This window comes from Leucopleurus acutus (genome assembly GCF_964270905.1).
Source record: "Leucopleurus acutus genome assembly, chromosome: 11".
In the NCBI taxonomy this organism is placed as follows: domain Eukaryota; kingdom Metazoa; phylum Chordata; class Mammalia; order Artiodactyla; family Delphinidae; genus Leucopleurus; species Leucopleurus acutus.
Window position 1 is genome coordinate 26,741,510 of NC_139152.1, and position 27,928 is coordinate 26,769,437.

Here is a 27,928-nt window from a genome sequence, read left to right on the forward strand (position 1 = left end):
AGACCACAATACAGAAACAGTTAAAACTCCACGAAACACATATACGTATGGGCCACCGCGAGCTCGCTTCAAAACCGAAACTTCTTCAGATGGCAGTTATCACCAAGGGAACTGCCGAAACCGAGTGAAGGGGAGACAGAGTTTGCCTCTCCTTCCAGATGAGCCACCAGGGCGTCCCCTAGGGCTCATGGACGCCGGCTATTAGCACGTCTGCCTAGCCAGAGGTCCGATACAGATTCCATAATAAGCCGATTCTTACGGCTTTCCTCCGATAATGGCCCACAAAGAACAAGGGACAAACAGACAATCAAGCTCGAGCTTACCTGGTACCTCCAACTCCCGATGTTCTTGTGGTCCGGGGCGAGTGGAATCCCGGACGAGCCCCCAAATGTTAGACCTGCGCGGTCTCCTAGGAGTTTCAACTCGCCCAGGAAACAACAAGAGTCGGAAGTCGATGCAAAACGCAAGAGGTTTATTGAAGGCCGGTGCACCGGGGTTCCTCGGTCCTCACGCAGGAGGTCGAAGAAGGAACCCCTTTTGGGCGCGAATATGTCAGTTTTATAGGTTCCCACTTCCCCGTATGTAAATTATAGATTTGGTTGTGTTTTCCTGCTGATTGGTCCCGGCTTAGGCTCGGACCAGAGAGGGAACTTGTCCCCATCTTCCTGATTGGTCTTTGACAGATACCTTTTTTACATTTTGTTTATCTCCCTCCTTCTCGGACGGGGGCCGGACATCCTGGAAATTCACCCATTGTCTAAGAAGCCCCTATTGTCTGGAGAGTTCTTAATCATTAGCTGGAACAATGTCCCTCGAGTCCCACAAGGTCAGGAGCAGGGCTCACTGAAGCAACCAGTCCTTGCAACTTGAGGGGACATGAAAAGGGGTCTTGGGCATGTTCTATTCTCCTTGATGTGGCTGGGGGCTGAGCAGCAGAGGGTTCAGTCCTGATTGGAATTTATTGGAGAAGGCTGGGTATGAGCAGTCTAACCTGTGAAAGGATGGCATTTTAGCAGGAGGGGTCCGTTGAAGTGTGGCCAATTTGGGGAATAGATGGACGAAGAGGGTTCCTTGGGAAAGAGAGGAATAATTCTTGTGGATTGGTAGCCATTGTTTGGTCAAGAGGAATGGGGGGAGATAGGTAACGGCTATGGTCATGTGCAAGAAGGGGTGAGGAGGAACCGCTGTGCAGACAAGGACATCAGAGGACCACTCAGGTCCTTCAGTCTCTCACAATCTTCAGTATCACCTTGGATGTCCTACTGAGAATGAACAGACCTGACACAACTGGGCAGTCTTTAAAAGCCAGTTGAATTCATCCCCCTTAACCATGAATCTGAAAAGAATAGTAGCTTCAACAAAGAATGACTGATTAGCAGCATCAGTCCCCAAAACTCAAAGCTTTTAGCACCTGAATTGCTGAGCTATTTTCCTTTTTGATTGCTGAACCCTGTGGCTACCTTCTCACTTTTTGTTCTTTGTTTTCCAAATTGACCTTGAATTTTGTTTTCTAGTTGGTAATTCAACGCACCAGATCTTTTTGACTGTTCAAATAATCACAACAATGAGATCACTTTACCTAGATTGAGAAGCTAATGCCCATTGTCAATGATAGAGAAAGAATAACTTTATTGGCATTACTGAAAATAGTTATAGCCTTAAAAGGATGTAATCTGGCAATATTTGTTATGTTGAAATTACAGTTCAGCCTAGCAATTTTCCTCCTGGGAATCCTTCCAATACTTATCGATTGTTCACAAGCGGCAAAAATTGGAAATGAAGCGAGTTTCGTTAGGTAATGATGAATTTTAGGTAATTATTAAAAATGACTTAGAGCTATTACTGTAACCTGGAGGGACTGCTATGGCTTGTTGAATAAAGTAAGAATCAGAGAAGTGTGAACAATATTCTATTTAATAAAATGGTGAGTAAGATCTCTCTATACGTATATTAATATATGGTTAAATGAGCATGGAGAAAAGTACTAAAGTACACATGGATTAGGGGGAATTAGTGGTTTATCCTTACACCAATATCACACTTCTTGATTATTATATAGTACATCTTTAGATCAGGTTGTAAAAGTCCTTTTTAACTGTTTTCTTCAGGATTGTTTTCATTGTCCTTTCTGTACCTGCATTTCCAGGTTCCGGTCTCCAATCATTCCCCTTCTTGTCAAATCCAAAGGGTATTTTCCAGTTTATTCTTACCTGATCTTTAACAGGACTGAAGGTTTTCTACTCACGTGAACGGCTCTCTTTCTCTGCCTCTGTGATATCATTCTCCTAGTTTTTCTTCTGTCTTTCTGGCTATTCCCATGTCTCTTTAAGGCGTATCTTCCTCCCTTGCCATTAAACATTGGAGATTTTCAAGACTTGGTCTGGATCTTTCCTCATTCTACACTTCACATAAATGAGTACTGTTTCATAACCAGAGCTTTAATCAACTTATAAAAGATAGAACTTTACTTCTCTCTCAGTAATAGTCTAGGTGGTCCCTGCTGGTGGAGAGCTCTTCTTTACAGAACTTTCAGGACCCGGTTTACTTCTGTTTTGTTCCTTAAACATTCCCTTGGGCAGAGGTTATAACTTGGAGTCCATTATACTGGTTTTCTGTTGCCGACACAACAAATTACTACAAACTGAGCTGCTTGAACAACACCTCCTTATTATCTCACAGAGTTTCATTTTCAGGCTCATTCAGGTTGTTGGCATAATTTATTTCCTTCTCATGCTTTTCCATGTGGCCCTCTCTATATTTAAGCCAGCGACAGTTGAGCCCTTCTCATGCTTTCGTTCTCAGACTATCCCCTGTGCCACATCTCTCTGGTTTCTTCTCCTGTCTTCATCTTCTGGGTTTTAAGGTTCATATGATTATGCTGGGCCCACCAAGACCCAGATAATTCAGGCTAAATTGCCTATTTTAAGGTCAGCTGATTAGTGATCTTAGTTATATCTGCAAAGTCCCTTTTGTATGTAAGTAACATAACCATGGAGTAACACCTGGAGGTGAAGGTCACAGGGGCCAAACTTATGCCTACCATATCCATGGATAGAATTCAAGAATACCATAAATTTGGATGGCAAAACAATTAACTCTATTTTCACTAACATTTTTTTGAAGTGTACCATTTCCTTCAATTATAAATGTTGGCAACAAAGATACAGAAATATAGCAGTATTAACAATAAATTTTTCACCATAAAAATCACAGGTAAGGTATTCTTATATTATGCAGATAATCTTGAAATGTCATTTATGTCCATCACTTACAAAATCACAGTTGTTATTAGATCTGCTACTAGATCTTATTTATTTTGTTAATAAAGAAACACATATTATCATATCACACATTTGTTTTAAAAATATTTTTATAACTTTCATACTGAATTAATTTCCTTTGTAATCTTATATGTTTTATTTTAAGCATTCTAAAACATTATTCTAAGAAGGGGTCTATGGGCTCCACCAAACTGCCAAAGAGATTTAAATCACCAGAAAAAAAAAAAAGAATTCCTGCCTTCAGGAATAGTTTTCCTTTCTAAGGTTGAAATCAGGTTACTGCCATATCTATATTCCAATATAAACAAGTAGAGAAAGAGGAATTTCAGGGTAAGACATTCCTTCAGGCAGAAGTTGCATACAACATTTTTGCTCATATGTCATTGTAAGAACTGAAATGTGGCAATACTTAGCTGCAAGGGAGGCTTGGGGAATGTACTCTCCAGTTAAGTGACCTTGTACCTAGCAGGAAGGAGAAACAGAATATAGGGGACAACCAAGAAAAGAAAAAGAAACCAATGACCTCATTTACCTCTTAAATGAATACTAGGCATCTTTCGTACAAATTTCTTACTATAGACATGCTAATGATGTCATGCAATTTTCTAAAACATGTTTTATAAGTTTAGGAGTTAACAAGCCTTGAGGCTAAGTATTATGCTCTTGAAAGATTGAGATAGCATCTATAGCCAAAGTAATTTGACTAAAGAGAGACTTTCTTTTGAATATTGTGAAACACAGAGAGAGGATCTGTAATTTATGATAGGGGACATAGCATAGAACAATCTAATCTTTTGGGGAATCTTTCCCCAGCCTGACCAGTTGGATAACAAGTTTCTTTGTTTAGCATACTGAATTATAAATACCTTAAAGAGAAGGCAACTTAAAGTCCAGCCCCTGATTAAACAACTTTCAGGTTCTAGAGATTGTGTCCTCCCCTTGCAAGTCCCCTTGCTGGTGACCCTTCAGGCCTGCTATATTGACAAATGTCAGTTGTACTTTAGGAGTGGTGGAAAGACCACATTTTTGGAAAATCAGACAAGCTTTATTCATCTAAAGGAGACAGGAGAAAGTCAGCACAAACAGGGGCAAGGATACACAGCAGAGAGATCAGCCGCTTCATTTCAGAATGAGTTGTAGCTTCCCGGGCATTAAATCTTGCTGGGCATTAAGCCATCCTTAGGCTATATAGGAGTGGGGTTCATGTCAGACTTTCTTGCAACAAAACTCCCTGTTTCTTGCATTCACTTCTATTTGCTGACCTGTGTGGCTTAGGCTCTGGAAAACCCCATATCTGAGCCAAGGACAACACCCCATGTTCTGGGAGCTGCTTTTAGTTATGTATTAGTTCATGTAACTATCTCAACGATCCTATGAGGTAAGTGTTAGTGTTATTTTCAATTTACAGATGAGAAAACTGAGCAGAGACAGGTTAAGTGATTTCCCCAAAGTTGTATGTCTAGTGAGTGCAGAGCCATGATCTCCACCTCAAGAGGGCAAAGGACTACCCCGCCCTACATATTACAAGAACTAACCAACTCTGCCCTTTCTCATTCTTATTCACTCAGATTGGATTCCCTTGTTTACTTTGTTGACTTTAAAAATAAAAGTTATTTTACCAGCAAAAATGTTTTTTTTCGGGAATTGTAACAGAGAAGAACAAACCTGATACCTTTAGCTCTAACCTTTGCGCTCTGTTGCCACATTGCCTGTGCTTAGTCATGCTGGTTCTGCACCTTTGTCCAAAAAAATGTTGCCTAGAGTCTGAAATGTACTTGATAGCCATTCTCAAGGCTCTGCCTTCTGGGTTTGACCTTTAAAGGTATAAGACTTTTCATTTACATAGAGATAAACAGTTGCAGAACAAAGAATAACATTTGTCTTGTTGGAGGTTTACAGGAACATGGTGATCAGACCTTTGTGGACAGATACAAGAAGAAAGGATGCTCACATCCCCTCCAGGGTCTGGCCTGCACCAAGAAGTCTGCAACAACCAACCACACCCCCTCCCCCTTTAGTATTAAAAGAAGCTTGAATTCTAGCTCCAGTAAGATGTTTCTTTGGGACACTGGTCTGCCATCTTCTCCGACTGTTGTCTTTCTGAATAAAGTCGCTATTCCTTGCCCCAACACCTGGTCTCTCCATTTATTGGCCTGTCATGGGGCAAGCAGTATCAGTTTGCACTTGGTGACCGAATTGCAATTTGGGTCAAGCAAACTATAGCAAAAGCCATAGGCAAGTCCAACAAACAAAGGAAAGTTACTTTATAGAGAAAATGGAGGAATTTGGGGGGGTTCTTATGAAGGAAAGTGCATGGTGAAAAGTGAGGGTGATGACAGTTTCTCACTGGCTGAGTTGCTGGGGTAGTCTGTTTCTTGTACGAACTGCAATGTACATCTTGCTCTTTGGGGCCTGTAATTGACAATTCCTTCTGTAATTGACTGGGAGTGGTACTGTACTGCATGAGAGCTCCCCCTTCTGGCCTCCCAACTCTATTTTGGTGAGGTTTCCCTTTATTAATTTTCACAACTTTCTCCTGTAGAAATCCCCCAGCAAAAAGAGTCTATTTCCTTTTCTTTTAGGAGGTTTCTCTGCGTTAATGGATGCTCCCCCTTGTTAGAAATTTTCAGCCCGGAGTTAGACTTACTGAATTGGCAATTTTGCAGGTGGTGCTCTTCAGTCCCTTTTTAACAAATCCTTCGAAGGAATCTGATGCAAGTTAAAGGCGGAGAGCCACTGCTGGAGTTTTCTTCCTCAGATACGTGAACTAGCTTTCCAAGTTTGGGAGATGACTGGGGGGCGGGGCTGGCCCCGGACGCTACTTCATCCGATCGGCACTAGGACCCCGGCGCCGGGGACCGGGTCTCGCAGCTGCCGTTGCGCCCGGGGAGGGGTTGTACTGTTCCGGGAGCGGGGCCTCCAACTCGGCCCGCCCCTGGAGGCGGACCCGAGTTGACTTAAACTCTGGGGCCGCCAGGCGCTGCGTTTTCCTCCGCTCGCCCTGGCTGGGTTGTGTGCCCGTTGGTGAGTTGGGGGTGGGGGGGCTTGGTTCCCGGCCGGCACTCGCACATCTTCTCTGGTCTTGGCTGGGCTGGGGGCACCGGGAGTCCAGGCGTCTGCGGGCGGGGCTGGGCGTGCGGCGGTGAGCGCTTTTGTTCTGTGGCGGGGACAGAGTGGCGGCTGCAGGGGCTCCGGGGGCTCGGGCCTCGGGCCCACGGTGAACGCGCCCCGCTGGCCGCCGCCCAGAGCTGGGCGGGCCCGCTGGGCTCGGCTCGTTGCCCTCCCACGGCGCGGGGCCGGCCCGGAGGAGCCGCGGACTCAGAGCCTGACCCAGAGGGCGGCGCCTCGCCGTGTGTTTTCTGTGGATCGCCTTACTCTTCACCGTAGAGGTCGCGGGTGCAGACTGCGAGGACGCATTTTGTTAAATTCCAAGGCGATTGGTTAGGCTGGATGTGAGAGTGGCTTATGTTGTTATTGATTTCCTGTCGCTGGCTTGAAAAAAAGATCTTTGTTTTGCATTTATTTTTCTAGTGTTTTCTTCCTCCCCACCCCCATTATGCAGAACCTCCCGAAACAGAATTGCTTCGCTTGCATCTCCAAGTGGCCCGCGAACGCGCTTGTGCCGGAGACGTTTTCTGTTCCTCTGCAATAGTTAGTCCCTCGAGGCATTTTTAAATGCACAAATGCGTACAGATTTTAGATGTTCTCGAGGGACGCGAATTCCCTAAGCAGATGACCTTAGGATCCTGAGTTCAGCAAGCTTCCGGAGAATCGTTTCACTGAAAACAATTTGTAATACTTCTAGTGCCTGTAATCAAAATAAAGAGAACAGCAAGTGATGGGGATGAGCTTGGGTGCATTTAAATAGGCGGGTCGCAGAGCTTGTTTGGGGATTTTTCTGATTAATGCGTTAGCTGTAAACCACAGTTAAGTTTTAGTATTATTATGCATGAGTTAAGGTTTTACTTTTTTTTTTTACTGTATAGTTGGCTTCTTGTTTACTAATCCAATAAAGAATTAAGTTAAAGTGTTGTTTAGCGTGATAAAATAATAGTGGCCCAGGAGGAGCGCACGTGAGTTATCACTTAAAAAGTGAATGGTATTTTAAGGCAGACCCAGTTTGTTTCTGTTACTTTGCCTTCTTAATAAGAATTCAGTAAACTTAGTTTGCTTTTGGTGCAACCTTAAGGAACAGTTTGCACAGCAATGTCGTATCAAGTAAACAGATTAGTGTGTATTTTTATTAGAAACTTAATGTGAACTTTATATAAATAAAATTCAACTATAATTTTCATATTAAGTTACATATTATATATTTAAGTTTTATATTAAATTATTATCAGTTATAAAGTGTTTCTTGCTGTTCCTAGGACCAAAGAAGTAAACACTGTGGAGTGGTACTGACACGTTTGGAAGGAAATGGGAACATATACAGTAATGAATGAGTAATATCATATTTAAAGGTAAGCGTGTCTCCTCTAAGTAGTCTACTCTAATTTATCTGTTGTGGAACAAAATTATTAAGTTGAATCAGCATTGGTTAAATATTAAACTATAGGATGCTGTGGATTTGACGTCAAAGCTTGAGAAATATGGTTGGCATAGCATGGAGAATTCAGCTGTTCATCTTTGCAAGAAAAGGAATAGAAGATGATGGTGAGGTGACTGTGGTCTAAGTTACTGAGGAAGAGGTCTACTTAACATTATTCTCTACATGGTTTGTTTCTTATTTTTTAAATTCATCATATGTGGCACATGGGGTTGGAGGAAGGCAGCACAGAGCAGAACTCTGGGAGAACCATCCCCTGAAATATAAACCTATAAAGCCAAAGAGGTCATTTCAGGGCTTCCATCCTGTAAACTCCAAGTAGTGTTAGGAAATCTGTAATGATTAAGACCATGGTCCCTGCAGTCAGACTGCTGAGCATCAGATTTTGGCTCTACCACTTGCCATCTCTGCAACCTTGGGAGAATTATTTAACTTCTCTGCCTCAGTTTTCTCATCTTCTGTGAAATGGGGGTAACCATAGTACCTAGCTCGCAGGATTGTTGTGATAAGTTAATGAGTTTGGTAGATAGAACACACTTGGAAGAGCTCCTGGTAAATGGTAGGTGCTTAATAAATCTTAGCTGTTGTCATGAGAAGAAATATATTTTATGGCCTAAGAAAATTAACAGTGTCTTACAGGAGATTCAGTTTGCTCATTTAAGCGCTAAATCAATTTATCGAGTTTGTGTTGATTAAACCCTTGACTGTAGATGATGTTGGAGGTTCTGTTTTTGTAAGGAAGTACGAGACACAACTCTGTTTTTTACCTGCAGCCGTATTTTTTAAATTAATTAATTAATTAATTTTTGGCTGTGTTGGGTCTTCGTTGCTTTGCGCAGGCTTTCTCTAGTTGCAGCTAGGGCTTCTCATTGCGCTGGCTTCTCTTGTCGCAGAGCACAGGCTCTAGGCTCGTGGACTTAAGTAGTTATAGCATGCGGGCTCAGTAGTTGTGGCTCACAGGCTCTAGAGCGCATGCTCAGTAGTTGTGGTGCACGGACTCAGTTGCTCCGCGGCATGTGGGATCTTCCTGGACCGGGGCTCGAAGCCGTGTCCCCTGCATTGGCAGGAGGATTCTTAACCACTGCGCCACCAGGGAAGCCCTAAAGGTGCAATCTTAAAAAAAGAAATGTAGTCTTGTGGACCTTTGAAGAATTCTAAGTGCTTTGTTGACAGACAGCTATGTAGTGTGTCTATGCTTGATATCCTAAGTGTGCTTGTAAATTGAAGGGCAGTGTTAGAGCCTAGCCTGTTGAGGTAAATGTCTCAAGTGATTGCAGAGATTTAATGACAGTCACTAAGATTTTCTTGAGATGTGTTAAATTACAAGACTTCATTTGTAAATAAAATCTTAACTTGTAGTTAAAATTGTGGTTAAAGAAATTATATTGTCTACTTAGGTTTCAAGAAACAAAAAATCATACGCAAATTTTTTTAAGCCCCCAAAGAGAATTTATTGGATCACATAACTTAAGAGTTCATGTGAGAAGATATACAGATTGCCAACAAACACAAGAAAGGATGCTCAACATCACTAATCATTAGAGAAATGCAAATGTAGGTGATACTTACAATGAGGTATCACCTCACACCAGTCAGAATGGCCATCAAAAAGTCTACAAACAATAAATGCTGGAGAGGGTGTGGAGAAAAGGGAACCCTCTTGCACTGTTGGTGGGAATGTAAATTGATACAGCCACTATGGAGAACAGTATGGAGGTTGGAGGTTCCTTAAAAAACTAAAAATAGAACTGCCATCCCACCCAGCAATCCCACTACTGGGCATTTACCCTGAGAAAACCGTAATTCAAAAAGAGTCATGTACCACAATGCTCATTGCAGCGCTATTTACGATAGCCAGGACATGGAAGCAACCTAAGTGTCCATCAACAGATGAATGGATAAAGAAGATGTGGCACATATATACAATGGAATATTACTCAGCCATAAAAAGACATGAAATTGAGTTATTTGTAGAGAGGTGGATGGACCTGGAGTCTCATACAGAGTGAAATAAGTCAAAGAGTATGCTAACACATATATATGGAATCTAAAAAAAATGGTTCTGAAGAACCTAAGGGCAGGACAGGAATAAAGACGCAGACATAGAGAATGGACTTGATGACACAGGGAGGGGGGAAGGGTAAGCTGGGACGAAGTGAGAGAGTAACAATTGACTTTTATACACTACCAAATGTAAAATAGATAGCTAGTGGGAAGCAGCCGCATAGCACAGGGAGATCAGCGAAGTGCTTTGTGACCACCTAGAGGGGTGGAATAGGGAGGATGGGAGGGAGACACCAAGAGGGAAGAGATATGGGGATATATGTATACGTATAGCTGATTCACTTTGTTATAAAGCAGAAACTAATACACCATTGTAAAGCAATTGTACTCCAATAAAGGTGTTAAAAAAAAAAAGAGTTCATGTGGCTTGACTTTCAGGTTTGGCTGGATCCAACGTTTGAATCTGAAAGAAAGTTTTAAAGACTTGAGACATTGTCTTTGAGTTCTGCTGTCTTCTTTGGCATTGACTTCATTCTCAGGCACAGTTCCCCCTTCATTGGGTAGCCCTAACATCTCCAGGTATATAGCCAGTCAACTTCAACTTGCACAGAGCATGTCTTTTGTCTGGTTGCTCTGCCAGGTCTATAATTATATTAGTGCTTATCGTGTCATGTGCCCATGTCTGTGCTAACAACTGGGAAATGTTTTGTTTTTTTAAACTGTAGTTTACAGATATAATTCATATATCATATTCATATAATTCAGTTTATTCACTTACAGTGTACAGTGGTTTTGCATATATTCACATAGTGTGCAAGCATTACCACAATCACTTGTAGAACATATTCTTGCCCCCCAAAAGAATCTCTGCTCATTATACTCTCCATATATTCTCTATACTCTCCATTCTCCCCCAACCCATGCATCTCCAGGCAACCGTTAATCTAGTTTGTCTCTAGATTTGTGTATTCTGAACACTTCTTATAGATGATGTCATGTTTTCTCACCTAGCGTGATGTTTTCAAGATTGATTCATGATAAGCATGTATGTATTTCATTCCTTTTTATTAGCAAGTAATAATTCCATTGTATGGTTATGCCACATTTTGTTTTCCTTTCATCAGTTAACACACATTTGGATTGTTTCCACTTTTTGGCTACTCTGAATAATGTTGCTGTGAGCATTCATGTACAAGTGTTTGTATGGGCATACATTTTCAATTCGTGTATGTATATATCTAGGAGTTGAATTTTTCTGTCATATCATATGGTAACTATTTTTGACCTTTTGAGAAATTGCCAGACTGTTTTTGATGAACCATATACATTCTCAGTAGTAACAGCAATGCAGTTTGTCCACATCCTTATTAACACTTGTCTTTTTGATTGTAGCTATCATAGTGAGCATTAAGTGGCATCCTGTGATTTTATTAATGATGTTGAGCATCTTTTTGTGCATATTGCCTATTTGTATATCTTTGGAAAACCTGTCTATTCAAAACCTCTGTTAACTTTAAATTCAAGTTGTTTTTATATTATTGAGGTGTAAAAGTTCTTTATATAGTCTGGATTCTAGTTTCTTCCTAGTGATCATATATATGAGGGTTTGTTTTTGGATTCTATTCCATTGATCATTGTCTATCCTAGTTCAGTCCCACATGACTTTGTTTACTCTAGTTTTTGGGGTTTTTTTTAGCCATTGGTATTAGTTATTATAATTAGTTGTTGCATAATTACCCCAAATATTAGTGGCTTAAAACAGCAAATAGTTATTATCTCATATAGTTACTACTATGGGTCAGGAATCAGGGAATGGCTTAGCTGAGTGGTTCTGGCTCAGGACTTTTCATGAGGCTGCTGTCAAGATATTGGCAGGAGCTGCATACAGTTTTTGAAGGCCTAACTGAGGCTCAGGGATTTGCTTCCAAGATGGCTCACTCACATAGCTGTTGGAAGGAGGCTGTAGTTTTTTGCCATGTGAGTATCTCCATATTTTGCCTGAGTGTCCCGATGGTGTGACTGCTGGCTCTTCCCCTTGTCATCAGGTCCTTTCAGATGGGCAGCAGCATCATTGGAAACCACAGAGGTTCAAGGTACAAGGAAGGAAGCCTTGCAAGATCATCAGTACCATTAGAGAGAGTGCAAAAAAGCTAAAAAGCCTCCCAGTGTGATGTGCCGCCTTGCTCAGTGGTAGCTCTTCTTATTAATTTGCAATTACTATTTTAAGATCTGCTGGTAGTGGAGGTTCTCCTGCAGATGTTGGGGGCGGGGGGCGTGCTGTGGCTCACGGGGACAAGGACGTTGGCAGTAGCAGTTCTGGGAAATACCCCTTGGCATAAGGCCCCACCAAAGAGCCTGTAGCAGTTTACTCTAGCTTTGTAGTTTAAAGTTTTGAAATTGGGAAGTGTGAGTCCTTCAACTTTATACTCTTTCTCAAAATGAATTTTAGGGTCAGGTTCTCAATTTCTGCAAAGAAGACATCTGGGACTTTGGTAAGGGTTGTAATGAATCTGTAGACGAATTTGAGGAGTAGTGCCAGCTTGAGAGTATCAAATCTTCCAGTCTATGAATGTGGGATGTGTTTCCATTTATTTAGGTCTTTAATTTCTTTTGGCAATGTTTTGAAATATTCAGAGTGTACAATTTTCAATTTTCGTTAAATTTATTCCAAAGTATTTCTTTCTTTTTGCTGTTACTGTAAATGGACTTGTTTTCTAGATTGTTGTATAGAAATAAATTTGGTTTTTGTATATTGAGCTTGTACTAGGCGACCTAGTCAAACTAGTTCTAGTTTTTTATTAGTTGGATTCCTTACAACTTCCTGTATACAAGATGATGCCATCTGTAAGTAGAGGTAGTTTTATTTCTTAATTTCCAATCTGGATGTCTTTTATTTTTTTTCTTTTTGCCAAGTGCCATGGCTAGAACCCCTCCTACAATGTTGAATGGAAGTGGCAAGAGCAGATATCCTTGTCTTGTTCCGGATCTTGTAAAGGGAAAAACAGGCTTTAAAGCTGTGGCTTTTTTGTAGATGTCTTTTACCCAGTTGAGGAAGTTCCCCTTTGTTTCTAGTTTTAGTGTTTTTATCTGAAAGGGTGTTGGATTTTAGGATGCATTTAATTTCAGTCGTAGTAGATGCTTTTTCTACATGTGCTTGAGATGATCATGTTGTTTGTGTCCTTTATTCTACTGATGTGTTATATGACATTGGTTCAACATAAAAAATAAAAAAATCAATCTTGCATTTCTGGAAAGTACCAGTTGGTCATGGCATATACTTACTTTTATATGCTGTTATATTTGGTTCGCTAGTATTTTGTTGAAGATTTTTGCATCTATATTCATAACAGATTGTTCGGTAGTTCTTTTTTTCTTTTCTTTTTTTTTTGCGGTATACGGGCCTCTCACTGCTGTGGCTTCTCCCACCGCGGAGCACAGGCTCTGGACGCGCAGGCTCAGCAGCCATGGCTCACGGGCCCAGCCGCTCCGGGGCATGTGGGATCCTCCCGGACTGGGGCACGAACCCATGTCCCCTGCATCTGCAGGTGGACTCTCAACCACTGTGCCACAAGGGAAGCCCATGGTCTGTAGTTTTATTGTGATTTTATGTATTTATTTATTTTTTGATTTTAGTATTGGCCTCAAAATTGATTTGGGAAGTATTCCCTCTTTTATGTTTTAGAAGAGTTTGTAGAGTGGGTTTTAAATGTTTAAATTTTTGGCATGAATCACCAGAAAGCCATCTGGGCCTAACCATTTCTTTTCGGGTTGTTTTTTGGTTACTAATTCAATTTCTTTATGGGTCTGTTCTGATTTCCTGTATCTTCTTGAGTCAGTTTTGGTCAGTGTGTCTTTTGGGATTCTCTGCACCCAATTCCAGTGTGTGTGGGGGGGGGGGGGGGATCCCCACCGTACTACCAACAAGCAATTCTCTGGGGACATCAGTTGGGTGTCCTACAATTAAACTTGTTACCAAGTCCAAACTCCCTCTACTTTCTGCATGACAGGCCAGTAAATCGGGAGACAAGGTGTTGAGGGAAGGAATATGACTTAATTCCGAAAGCCGGCAGACAGAAAAGATGGCAGACTAGTGTCTCAAAAGAACCATCTTGTTGGGGTTTGGATGCCAGTTTCATTCATAGAACAGAGACGGGGAGATGAAGTGAAGTAAAAAGGCCATAAGTTTTGCAAATATCCCCTGGAATGGCAAGCCTCAGGGAGGGGATGTGTTAATTTCTTCTTTCTTGCAGCCATCCACAGGTGGACAGGGTCTGGACACTTAACATTCAGGAGTAGGGTTCCCTGAGACAGGCCATTATGTATAGACATTATCCTTTTAGTGAAAAAAAGCAGTGGAAAGCAAAGGTTAAATAAAGTAAAAGAACCAGATCCAACATGTAGTTAGATTTGGCTCTTACCTGTTACAAACTCAGTTCTGACACTATCTACCCAGAAATGCCAGCAGATTCCACAGGTTGAAGCCTCAGTCCCACAAGTTGCCTCACCCCCCACTTCACATGCACAAGCCTATACTGTCACCTGTGCTTCTGACTGGGTAAAGATTGGAGGTTCCCAGGACCAACCCTCTCCTTTTTTTTTTTTTCTTTACGTCTTTTTTTTTTTTAACATCTTTATTGGAGTATAATTGCTTTACAATGGTATGTTAGTTTCAGCTTCACAACAAAATGAATCAGTTATATATATACATATATTCCCATATCTCTTCCCGCTTGCGTCTCCCTCCCTCCCACCCTCCCTATCCCACCCCTCCAGGCGGTCACAAAGCACCGAGCTGATCTCCCTGTGCTATACGGCTGCTTCCCACTAGCTATCTACCTTACGTTTGGTAGTGTATATATGTCCATGCCTCTTTATCGCTTTGTCACCGTTTACCCTTCCCCCTCCCCATAGCCTCAAGTCCATTCTCTAGTAAGTCTGTGTCTTTATTCCTGTTTCACCCCTAGGTTTTTCATGACATTTTTTTTTTTTAAATTCCATATATATGTGTTAGCATACGGTATTTGTCTCTCTCTTTCTGACTTGCTTCACTCTGTATGACAGACTCTAGGTCTATCCACCTCATTACAAATAGCTCAATTTCGTCTCTTTTTATGGCTGAGTAATATTCCATTGTATATATGTGCCACATCTTCTTTATCCATTCATCCGATGATGGACATTTAGGTTGTTTCCATCTCTGGGCTATTGTAAATAGAGCTGCAATGAACATTTTGGTACATGACTCTTTGAATTATGGTTTTCTCAGGGTATATGCCCAGTAGTGGGATTGCTGGGTCATATGGTAGTTCTATTTGTAGCTTTTTTTTTTTTTTTAACATCTTTATTGGGGTATAATTGCTTTACAATGGTGTGTTAGTTTCTGCTTTATAACAAAGTGAATCAGTCATACATAAACATATGTTCCCATATGTCTTCCCTGTTGCATCTCCCTCCCTCTATTTGTAGCTTTTTAAGGAACCTCCATACTGTTCTCCAGAGTGGCTGTATCAATTTACATTCCCACCAACAGTGTAAGAGGGTTCCCTTTTCTCCACACCCTCTCCAGCATTTATTGTTTCTAGATTTTTTGATGATGGCCATTCTGACTGGTGTGAGATGATATCTCATTGTAGTTTTGATTTGCATTTCTCTAATGATTAGTGATGTTGAGCATTCTTTCATGTGTTTGTTGGCACTCTGTATATCTTCTTTGGAGAAATGTCTATTTAGGTCTTCTGCCCATTTTTGGATTGGGTTGTTTGTTTTTCTGCTATTAAGCTGCATGAGCTGCTTATAAATTTTGGAGATTAATCCTTTGTCAGTTGCTTCATTTGCAAATATTTTCTCCCATTCTGAGGGTTGTCTTTTGGTCTTCTTTATGGTTTCCTTTGCTGCGCAAAAGCTTTTAAGTTTCATTAGGTCCCATTTGTTTACTTTTGTTTTTATTTCCATTTCTCTAAGAGGTGGGTCAAAAAGGACCTTGCTGTGATTTATGTCATAGAGTGTTCTGCCTATGTTTTCCTCTAAGAGTTTGATAGTTTCTGGCCTTACATTTAGGTCTTTAATCCATTTTGAGCTTATTTTTGTGTATGGTGTTAGGGAGTGATCTAATCTCATACTTTTACATGTAGCTGTCCAGTTTTCCCAGCACCACTTATTGAATAGGCTGTCCTTTCTCCACTGTACATTTCTGCCTCCTTTGTCAAAGATAAGGTGACCATATGTGCGTGGGTTTATCTCTGGGCTTTCTATCCTGTTCCATTGATCTATCTTTCTGTTTTTGTGCCAGTACCATACCGTCTTGATAACTGTAGCTTTGTAGTATAGTCTGAAGTCAGGGAGGCTGATTCCTCCAGTTCCTTCTTTCGTTCTCAAGATTGCTTTGGCTATTCAGGGTCTTTTGTGTTTCCATACAAATTGCAAAATTTTTTGTTCTAGTTCTGTGAAAAATGCCAGTGGTAGTTTGACAGGCTCTGGCTCACCCAGGCCGGGGGGGTAGGGAGGGTCACGGAGTGCGGGGCGGGCCTGCAGCGGCAGAGGCCGGCATGACGTTGCAGCCCGAGGTGCGCCGTGCGTTCTCCCGGGGGAGCCGTCCCTGGATCCCGGGACCCTGGCAGTGGCGGGCTGCACAGGCTCCCCGGAAGGGCATGTGGCTAGTGACCTGTGTTCGCACACAGGCCTCCTGGCGGCGGCAGCAGCGGCCTTAGCGTCCCATGTCCGTCTCTGGGCTCCGCACTCTTAGCCGCGGCTCGCGCCCGTCCCTGGAGCTCTCTCAAGCAGCGTTCTTAATCCCCTCTCCTCGTGCACCAGGAAACAAAGAGGGACGTAAAAGTCTCTTGCCTCTTCGGCAGGTCCAGACCCCTCCCCGGACTCTCTCCCGGCCAGCCGCAGCGTACCAACGCCCTGCAGGCTGTGTTTAAGCCGCCAACCTCAGTCCTCTCCCGGCGCTCCGACAAAAGCCGGAGCCTCAGCTCCCAGTTCCGCCCGCCCCAGCGGGCGAGCAGACAAGCCTCTCAGCTGGTGAGTGCCGGTCGGCCCGATCCTCTGCACTGGAATCTGTCCGCTTTGCCCTCCGCACCCCTGTTGCTGTGCTCTCCTCTGCGGCTCCCAAGCTCCCCCACTCCGCCTCCCGAAGTCTCCACCCGCGAAGGGGCTTCCTGGTGTGTGGACACTTTTCCTCCTTCACAGCTCTCTCCCGCTGGTGCAGGACCCGTCCCTATCCTTTTGTCTCTGTTTAGTTTTTTCTTTTGCCCTAACCAGGTACGTGGGAGGTTCCTTGCCTTTTGGGAGGTCTGAGGTCTTCTGCCCTCTTTACGTCTTTATTGGAGTAAAATTGCTTTACAATGGTGTGTTAGTTTCTGCTTTATAACAAAGTGAATCAGTTATACATATACATATGTTCCCATATCTCTTCCCTCTTGCGTCTCCCTCCCTCCCACCCTCCCTATCCCACCCCTCTAGGTGGTCACAGAGCACCAAGCTGATCTCCCTGTGCTATGTGGCTGCTTCCCACTAGCTATCCGTTTTACGTTTGGTAGTGTATATATGTCCCTGCCACTCTCTCACTTTGTCACAGCTTACCCTTCCCCCTCCCCATATCCTCAAGTCCATTTTCTAGTAGGTCTGTGTCTTTATTCCCATCTTACACCTAGGTTCTTAATGACGTTTTATATTTTCTTAGATTCCATATATATGTGTTAGCATACGGTATTTGTCTTTCTCTTTCTGACTTACTTCACTCTGTATGACAGATTCTAGGTTCATCCACCTCACTACAAATAACTCAATTTCGTTTCCTTTTATGGCTGAGTAATATTCCATTGTATATATGTGCCACATCTTCTATTTCCATTCATCCGATGATGGACACTTAGGTTGCTTCCATCTCCTGGTTATTGTAAATAGAGCTGCAATGAACATTTTGGTACATGACTCTTTTTGAATTATGGTTTTCTCAGGGTATATGCCCAGTAGTGGGATTGCTGGGTCATATGGTAGTTCTATTTGTAGTTTTTAAGGAACCTCCATACTGTTCTCCATAGTGGCTATACCAATTCACATTCCCAACAGCAGTGCAAGACTGTTACCTTTTCTCAACACCCTCTCCAGCATTTATTGTTTCTAGATTTTTTGATGATGGCCATTCTGACCGGTGTGAGATGATACCTCATTGTAGTTTTGATTTGCATTTCTCTAGTGATTAATGATGTTGAGCATTCTTTCATGTGTTTGTTGGCAAATTGTATATCTTCTTTGGAGAAATGTCTGTTTAGGTCTTCTGCCCATTTTTGGATTGAGTTGTTTGTTTTCTTGTTGAGCTGCATGAGCTACTTTTAATTTTGGAGATTAATCCGTTGTCAGTTGCTTCATTTGCAAATATTTTCTCTCATTCTGAGGGTTGTCATTTGGTCTTGTTTATGGTTTCCTTTGCTGTGCAAAAGCTTTGAAGTTTCATTAGGTCCCATTTGTTTATTTTGTTTTTATTTCCATTTCTCCAGGAGGTGGGTCAGAAAGGATCTTGCTGTGGTTTATGTCATAGAGTGTTCTGCCTATGTTTTCCTCTAAGAGTTTGATAGTTTCTGGCCTTACATTTAGTCTTTAATCCATTTTGAGCTTATTTTTGTGTATGGTGTTATGGAGTGTTCTAATCTCATACTTTTACATGTACCTATCCAGTTTTCCCAGCACCACTTATTGAAGAGGCTGTCCTTTCTCCACTGTACATTCCTGCCTCCTTTATCAAAGGTAAGGTGACCATATGTTCGTGGGTTTATCTCTGGGCTTTCCATCCTGTTCCATTGATCTGTATTTCTGTTTTTGTGCCAGTACCATACTGTCTTGATTACTGTAGCTTTGTAGTATAGTCTGAAGTCAGGGAGCCTGATTCCTCCAGCTCTGTTTTTCGTTCTCAAGATTGCTTTGGCTATTCAGGGTCTTTTGTGTTTCCATATGAATTGTGAAATTTTTTCTTCTAGTTCTGTGAAAAATGCCAGTGGTAGTTTGATAGGGATTGCATTGAATCTGTAGATTGCTTTGGGTAGTAGAGTCATTTTCACAATGTTGATTCTTCCAATCTAAGAACATGGTATATCTCTCCATCTATTTGTATCATCTTTAATTTCTTTCATCACTGTCTTATAATTTTCTGCATACAGGTCTTTTGTCTCCTTAGGTAGGTTTATTCCTAGATATTTTATTCTTTTTGTTGCAGTGGTAAATGGGAGTGTTTTCTTGATTTCACTTTCAGATTTTTCATCATTAGTGTATAAGAATGCCAGAGATTTCTGTGCATTAATTTTGTATCCTGCAACTTTACCAAATTCATTGATTAGCTCTAGTAGTTTTCTGGTAGCATCTTTAGGATTCTCTATGTATAGTATCATGTCATCTGCAAACAGTGACAGCTTTACTTCTTCTTTTCCAATTTGGATTCCTTTTATTTCCTTTTCTTCTCTGATTGCTGTGGCTAAAACTTCCAAAACTATGTTGAATAAGAGTGGTGAGAGTGGGCAACCTTGTCTTGTTCCTGATCTTAGTGGAAATGGTTTCAGTTTTTCAGCATTGAGGATGATATTGGCTGTGGGTTTGTCATATATGGCCTTTATTATGTTGAGGAAAGTTCCCTCTATGCCTACTTTCTGCAGGGTTTTTATCATAAATGGGTGTTGAATTTTGTCGAAAGCTTTTTCTGCATCTATTGAGATGATCATATGGTTTTTCTCCTTCAATTTGTTAATATGGTGTATCACCTTGATTGATTTGCGTATATTGAAGAATCCTTGCATTCCTGGAATAAACCCCACTTGATCATGGTGTATGATCCTTTTAATGTGCTGTTGGATTCTGTTTGCTAGTATTTTGTTGAGGATTTTTGCATCTATGTTCATCAGTGATATTGGCCTGTAGTTTTCTTTCTTTGTGACATCCTTGTCTGGTTTTGGTATCAAGGTGATGGTGGCCTCGTAGAAGGAGTTTGGGAGTGTTCCTCCCTCTGCTATATTTTGGAAGAGTTTGAGAAGGGTAGGTGTTAGCTCTTCTCTAAATGTTTGATAGAATTTGCCTGTGAAGCCATCTGGTCCTGGGCTTTTCTTTGTTGGAAGATTTTTAATCACAGTTTCAATTTCAGTGCTTGTGATTGGTCTGTTCATATTTTCTATTTCTTCCTGATTCAGTCTTGGCAGGTTGTGCATTTCTAAGAATTTGTCCATTTCTTCCAGGTTGTCCATTTTATTGGCATAGAGTTGCTTGTAGTAATCTCTCATGATCTTTTTTATTTCTGCAGTGTCACTTGTTACTTCTCCTTTTTCATTTCTAATTTTACTGATTTGAGTCTTCTCACTTTTTTTCTTGATGAGTCTGCCTAATGGTTTATCCATTTTGTTTATCTTCTCAAAGAACCAGCTTTTAGTTTTATTGATCTTTGCTATCGTTTCCTTCATTTCTTTTTCATTTATTTTTGCTCTGATTTTTATGATTTCTTTCCTTCTGCTAACTTTGGGTTTTTTTTGTTCTTCTTTCTCTAATTGCTTGAGGTGCAAGGTTAGGTTGTTTATTAGAGATGTTTCCTGTTTCTTAAGGTAGGATTGTATTGCTATAAACTTTCCTCTTAGAAATGCTTTTGCGGCATCCTATAGGTTTTGGGTCATCGTGTCTCTATTGTCATTTGTTTCTAGGTATTTTTTGATTTCCTCTTTGATTTCTTAAGTGATCACTTCGTTATTAAGTAGTGTATTGTTTAGCCTCCATGTGTTTGTATTTTTTACAGATCTTTCCCTGTAATTGATATCTAGTCTCATAGCTTTGTGGTCGGAAAAGATACTTGATACAATTTCAGTTTTCTTAAACTTACCAAGGCTTGATTTGTGATCCAAGATATGATCTATCCTGGAGAATGTTCCATGAGCACTTGAGAAAAATGTATATTCTGTTTTTGGATGGAATGTCCTATAAATACCAATTAAGTCTATATTGTTTAATGTATCATTTAAAGCTTGTGTTTCCTTATTTATTTTCATTTTGGATGATGTGTCCATTCGTGAAAGTGGGGTGTTAAAGTCTCCTACTATGAATGTGTTACTGTCGATTTCCCCTTTTATGGCCGTTAGTATTTGCCTTATGTATTGAGGTGCTCCTATGTTGGGTGCATAAATATTTACAATTGTTATATCTTCTTCTTGGATCGATCCCTTGATCATTATGTAGTGTCCTTCTTTGTCTCTTGTAATAGCCTTTTTTTTAAGGTCTATTTTATCTGCTTGAGAATTGCTACTCCAGCTTTCTTCTGATTTCCATTTGAATGGAATATCTTTTTCCATCCCCTTACTTTCAGTCTATATGTGTCCCTAGGTCTGAAGTGGGTCTCTTGTAGGCAGCATATATATGGGTCTTGTTTTTGTATCCTTTCATCCAGTCTGTGTCTTTTGGTGGGAGCATTTAATCCATTTATATGTAAGGTTATTATCGATATGTATGTTCCTATTCCCATTTTCTTAATTGTTTTGGGTTATTTATTGTAGGTCTTTTCCTCCTCTTGTGTTTCTTGCCTAGAGAAGTTCCTTTAGCATTTGTTGTAGAGCTGGTTTCGTGGTGCTGAACTCTCTCAGCTTTTGCTTGTCTGTAAAGGTTTTAATTTCTCCATCAAATCTAAATGAGATCCTTGCTTGGTAGAGTAATCTTGGTTGTAGGTTTTTCTCCTTCATCACTTTAAATATGTCCTGCCAGTCCCTTCTGGCTTGCAGAGTTTCTGCTGAGAGATCAGCTGTTAACCTTATGGGGATTCCCTTGTGTGTTATTTGTTGTTTTTCCCTTGCTGCTTTTAATATGTTGTCTTTGTATATAATTTTTGACAGTTTGATTAATATGTGTCTTGGCATGTTTCTCCTTGGATTAACTTGATTAACTCTTTCCTTTCCCATATTAGGGAAGTTTTCAACTATAATCTCTTCAAATATCTTCTCAGACCCTTTCTTTTTCTCTTCTTCTGGAACCCCTTTAATTTGAATGTTGGTACGTTTAATGTTGTCCCAGAGGTCTCTGAGACAGTCCTTAGTTCTTTTCATTCTTTTTTCTTTATTCTGCTCTGCGGTAGTTCTTTCCACTATTTTATTTTCCAGGTCACTTATCCGTTCTTCTGCCTCAGTTATTCTGCTATTGATCCCATCTAGAGTATTTTTAATTTCATTTATTGTGTTGTTCATCATTGCTTGTTTCATCTTTAGTTCTTCTAGGTCCTTGTTAAATGTTTCTTGCATTTTGTCTATTCTATTTCCAAGATTTTGGATCATCTTTACTATCATTATTCTGAATTCTTTTTCAGGTAGACTGCTTATTTCCTCTTCATTTGTTAGGTCTGGTGGGTTTTCACCTTGCTCCTTCATCTGTTGTGTGTTTTTCTGTCTTCTCATTTTGCTTGTCTTACTGTGTTTGGGGTCTCCTTTTTGCAGGCTGCAGGTTCGTAGTTCCCATTGTTTTTGGTGTCTTTCGCCAGTGGCTAAGTTTGGTTCAGTGGGTTGTGTAGGCTTCCTGGTGGAGGGGACTAGTGTCTGTGTTCTGGTGGATGAGACTGGATCTTGTCTTTCTGGTGGGCAGGTCCACGTCTGTTGGTGTGTTTTGGGGTGTCTGTGGACTTACTATGATTTTAGACAGCCTCTCTGCTAATGGGTGGGGTTGTGGTCCTGTCTTGCTAGTTGTTTGTCATAGGGTGTCCAGCACTGTAGCTTGCTGGTCATTGAGTGAAGCTGGGTGCTGGTGTTGAGATGGAGATCTCTGGGAGATTTTTTCTGTTTGATATTATGTGGAGCTGGGAGGTCTCTTGTGGACCAGTGTCCTGAAGTTGGCTCTCCCACCTCAGAGGCACAGCACTGACTCCTGGCTGCAGCACCAAGAGACTTTCATCCACATGGCTCACATCACAAAAAGAGGAAAAGGGGAAAAAATAATAAATCTTGCTCTCAAAGTCCACCTCCTCAATTTGGGATGATTCGTTGTCTATTCAGGTATTCCACAGATGCAGGGTACATCGAGTTGACTGTGGATATTTAATCCGCTGCTCCTGAGGCTGCTGGGAGAAATTTCCCTTTCTCTTCTTTGTTCACACAGCTCCCGGGGGTTCAGCTTTGGATTTGGCCCCGCCTCTGTGTGTAGTTCGCCGGAGGGCGTCTGTTCTTCGCTCAGACAGGACAGGGTTAAAGGAGCAGCTCATTCGGGGGCTCTGGCTCTCTCAGCCCAGGGGGAGGGAGGGGTTAGGATGCGGGGCGAGTCTGCGGCTGCAAAGGCCAGCGGGACATTGCACCAGCCTGAGGTGCCCTGTGCATTCTCCCAGGGAAGTTGTTCCTGGATCCCGGGACCCTGGCAGTGGCGGGCTGCACAGGCTCCCTGGAGGGGAGGTAGGGATGGTGACTCGTGCTCGTACACAGGCTTCTTGGTGGCAGCAGCAGCAGCCTTAGCGTCTCATGCCCGTTTCTGGGGTCCTCGCTGATTGCCGCGGCTCGCGCCCGTCTCTGGAGCTCCTTTAAGTAGCGCTCTTAATTCCCTCTCCACTCTGGACCCCACGGCCACTGGCTGGTCCACTGTGTTCAGGAAATTCAACAGGAACCCTGGCAGCTCCTCAATGTCTGCTAGTATTGGAGGGTGTCGTGCAGAGGCTGGGGGTGGCGCTGTTTCATCGTGGGGAAAAGGACACTGGCAGCAGAAGTTCTGGGAAGTACTCCTTGGTGTGAGCCCTCCCAGAGTCTGTCCCCAACCCTCTCCTTGAACTTCAGACAACAGTCTCAAGCCCAGGTTGATACCTGTATTTCTGATTGATTGGTAAGAGGTTCTAAGACCACCACCACCACCACCACCACCACCACCCCCCCCCCCCCCGTTCAATTAATTTGCTAGAGAGGCTTACAGAGCTCAAGAGCAACATTTTACTTACTAGATTACTGGTTTATTGCAAAGGATATTAAAGGATACTGTTACACAGTACTCAACTGAGTGAATTTGAGGAACTAATTGGCTTTTTTCAACAATTCATGAATTGAGAGTAAATTGGAGCTCGAGGAGCTGTACAGAATGGAAGCCTTTTATAGAAACCAGAGAAGGAGGTTATTAGCAAAAGAAAAGAAAGTATTGTTTCAGGCAAGGTTACCTCACTAGTTCTGACCAGGAAATTCCAGAAATTTAAGTCCTGGGAGATTTTGAAACTGCAATTAAATCTTAGTTTTTTGTCCTGGGGGCAAGTGGCTGCAACCTAGGGCCTGTTTTTTTTTTTTTAACAATAGGAATCATCAACCAGATGGAAGAGATGTGTAGGGTGAAGTACATGGGAGAAAGGGATGTGGAGCTTCCATGCCACTTCTCCCCAGATCATGTGCTCATCAACCCTGAAGCTCCCTAACCCTGTACTTTGGGGTTTTTATGGAGACCTCTTTACACAGTCATGATTGATTAAATCACTGGCCATTGGTGATTGATTCAACCTCCAGCTCCTCTCCCCTCCTGGAGCTGTCAGAGTTTGCAGCAGAGAAAGGTTTATTGCAAGGCCATGCAAGGAGTTGAGGAGGCTCATGCCCTGAAAAGTCTTGAGCTCCCTGAAGGGTTTCAGCAAAGCATTTTTAAAGGCCAGGTGATTGGGGCGGGGCTCTCAGGGTATGTGATCAGCTTGCGCACAATTCTCTGATTGGCTGATGGTGAGGCAGCAGGGTGGGGTCACAGGGGTTAACCTTATCAGTCCCTCGGTTCCAGAAGGCCTGGGGATACGTGCTCATGATCATCATGTAGTTTGTCCAACAACTCAGGAAATTTGCATCAAATACTATTATCTAGGTACTTCAGAGAGGAGCTAAAGCAGAGGATATGGGGGAAGGCCTGTCGCAGGAAGGCCCCATAGGGTCCTGCTGTGTTACAAAATCATCTGGTTGGTTCTCCTGGCAACCACCCTCCATCCTTAGGTGCAGTCAGAAAGTCACCTCAGTGACATAACAAGACACCTTTATCACTCTCACTAAGGAAAATCCGAGGGTTTTAGGAGCTTTGTGCCAGAAATGGGGATGAAGACCTAATAACGTATTTCTTTTTATAAATTACAGTATCACAGGGATTTGTCCTTTTCATCCAAATGATCTGAATATACTGGCGTATAGTTGTTCATAGTATCTCTTTTTAAATGTAAGGTTGGTAGTAATGTCCTTATTCCTGAGTTCAATATTCTCTCATTTTGTATTCTTGTGGCTAAAGTTTATGACCGCAAAGGATACAATATAGGACCAACAGGAAAAAGATGTGCATAGGCAAAGTCCATAGAAGTCAGGTGTGTGCTTCCAGATTCTCCCTCCATTGAGAGCTGCATGGACGTGCTTTCTCTGCAGCTGGAGACTGCAGGAGCACATGGTCTCAGGAAGCAATTATATACAGTAAAAATTCTTAAAGACCCTAAAGAACATTTGTTTATGTAGGTTACATCAACATTTACTGCATTAAAGACTGAAACAGGAATTTTTAAAAACTATTTTATTTAAAAATAACAGTAGGACTTCCCTGGTTGGCGCAGTGGTTAAGAATCCGCCTGCCAATGCAGGAACCACGGGTTCGAGCCCTGGTCCGGGAAGATCCCACATGCTGTGGAGCAACTAAGCCCATGTGCCACAGCTACTGAGTGGGCGCTCTAGAGCCCGCGAGCCACAACTACTGAGCCCATGTGCCACAACTACTGAAGGCCGCACGCGTAGAGCCCGTGTTCCGCAACAAGAGAAGCCACCACAATGAGAAGCCTGCGCACTGCAATGAAGAGTACCCCCCACTCGCCGCAACTAGAGAAAGCCTGCGCTCAGCAACAAAGACCCAACGCAGCCAAAAATAAATAAATGAATAATAATTTTAAAAAACGCAGTAAATCCTTACGTTAATATAAATGTTTTCCAAAACAACACAAAACACTAGTGAAAAGAGTGGCATTGTTTTGTATTTTTGCAGATCTCTTTAATGTCTGGTTAATAGTTGGATTCTTACATCTGCTTCTGCATTCAGTTTCTTGCTACATGTTACTTTAGTTGAAGTAGTTGAAGGATGTTTATTGGATGACAGAAATTCATCTTCAGTAGGTCACTGTTTCATTATGCTCCTAAAGATTCACTGCTACAATTTCTATCAGTTTTTACATTTTCCTTCTATATGATCATGTCATTGGGCAAAGTGTTGTGGCTAGCATGGCTTAGAGCACGGGATTATTTACTTTACAACTGAGTGATTGGCATTCCTTCTCATCCAGCAGAACTTGAATGGCTCCCCTATGCTGGTGGGGAAGGAAGACAGTACTCATCATGGGGGTAGGGGGCGCTCAGAAACTATTAATCTAATTTACTCCAGACTGTTGCCATCATCTTCAATATAACTACAGGCCAATGGAAGATCTTAATCTAGGGACACTTAGAAACTCAGCAGCTGCTGACTTTGGGAGTGGATGTCCTTGGAACTGTGTCCTTGGGCAAAGGCCTGAATACCTCATCCTATTAGTCATGATTTCTCATGGTTTCCTGATTAGAACCCTCTTGTGTACATTTTTTAGACTGTAGTTATGGCTCTGAATTTAACTGCTTGCTGGATCTGTCATCCTTTACTTGACCCTGCTGACAAGAAGGTATATTCTGTCCTATATGTTTCTTCTGGTACTTGAGGTCTCTTTGCATCATTAATCTTAACCTCCAGTTTTATAGAACCTGAATCTTAACCCCATGACAACAAAATGCCTCTGTTGTAGTTCTTGGAATCCTGTCAACAACCTGGGACTACCAGAGCAAACACTGTAATGCGACTATTATGACAGTGGTAACTAACAGGGAGGAGAAGATTTTTATCAGATTTCTCTTCAGAGGCATTTCAGCATACTTTATGGGAACTGTTCACTTCTACTCAGGGAGTTTGTCTACCTCAAGAGGCACAGAATTGCCTCATTCCTATTGTAATAAGTGATGCCTTTTTCCTAATGCAGTTTGTACCCCAATAGAGTATTGTTAAGTAGCTTATACTTGCCTACCAAATATTAATCACCTATACTTGAGGCAGTTGTCAGGGATTTCCAGATACTTGAGACCAATACCCCTCTAATGGGTCATGTTTCCTTGAGGTGGGAACCTAGAGGGTCCAAATGAGTTGCTTGGCAGAACTCCAAGGAAGGATAACTGACTTCTTCCTGTGTGTGCTCTGTGATCTTTAGTTCCCACTTTAGGGAATAATACACCTAGAAAAGGTGGTCTGCAATTTGTCTGACCTCTACTGTATAAGACACAACAAACTAGTGTAAACTTTCTAGCCCCAGTGATCATCGCATTGCTCTGAATTGCCTGCTGCCCATCATGATGAGTGCCAACATCTCATGCTGTACTGAGATTAATCCGTCAGGGAAAGGAGAGCGATTTATTCCCGCTTCTCCCTTCTCCCAGGAGAAAGCCATGTTGCTCTGACTGGTGAACCTTGATGGCATCTGGGACATATGGGGAACCTGGTTGTGGCCTGGTCATCCTGCTGAGAGTCACTGTCTAGTCACTCTTACCCAGTGTTACCTAAGAGGAAGTATAATTAAGTAGGGTATCTGATTGTGTTGGCCTGTGCTTCTGTATCGAATTTGGAGCTAGGTACCTGAAAGATTGGAGAGTAGACATGTAGGTGAACAACTTCACCACGGGGCTCTGATGACCTTTCTTTTCCTTTAAAAGTCTCACAGGCAAAGCTTAGCTTAATCTCAGTCTGACCCATACCTTGGCAGGACACCCCACAGGTCCTCCTGGCAGCCTCCTGAGAAATGCCACAGTGTGGTTTCTCTTTCTTCCTAGTTCCACTTGCACTCAAGACTTGACAGCCTCCCTTCCCTTGGGGTATAAGTGCAGGCTATGAAATGACTGCGGTTTACAGTTCTCATCCGCCTTGGTATTACCTAGTGGGACTAGGGACACTGAAGTTGGTTTTGCTGTTTGAGTGGGTAAAAAACTACATAGGAATCCATTCAGTCTTGTCTCCTTTCTATCTGCAGCAGTGTAGAGAGCCGACCTAACAGCTGGGATAGTGGCCCTGCCAGCCGCGGCGCTCCTGCTTAGGACTGCTTTGCTTCATGCATTTG

At 42.1% G+C, this 27,928-nt stretch overlaps 1 protein-coding gene across 5 annotated transcripts in view; it reads left to right on the forward strand.

Moving 5' to 3' along the window:
- Window positions 1–6,273: 6,273 nt before the first annotated feature.
- RESF1 (retroelement silencing factor 1) overlaps window positions 6,274–27,928 on the forward strand; it is a 38,267-nt gene continuing 16,612 nt past the window's right edge. For 3 of the 5 annotated variants that reach the window (XM_082849367.1, XM_082849370.1, XM_082849371.1), the window contains exon 1: window positions 7,782–7,998. In XM_082849367.1, the coding sequence (XP_082705493.1) occupies window positions 7,996–7,998 (3 nt within the window). In that variant the 5' untranslated portion in view covers window positions 7,782–7,995. Of the gene's footprint in view, window positions 6,306–7,382; window positions 7,745–7,781; window positions 7,999–27,928 lie in introns of those variants that run through there. The other 2 variants (XM_082849368.1, XM_082849369.1) reach the window with 2 other exon arrangements.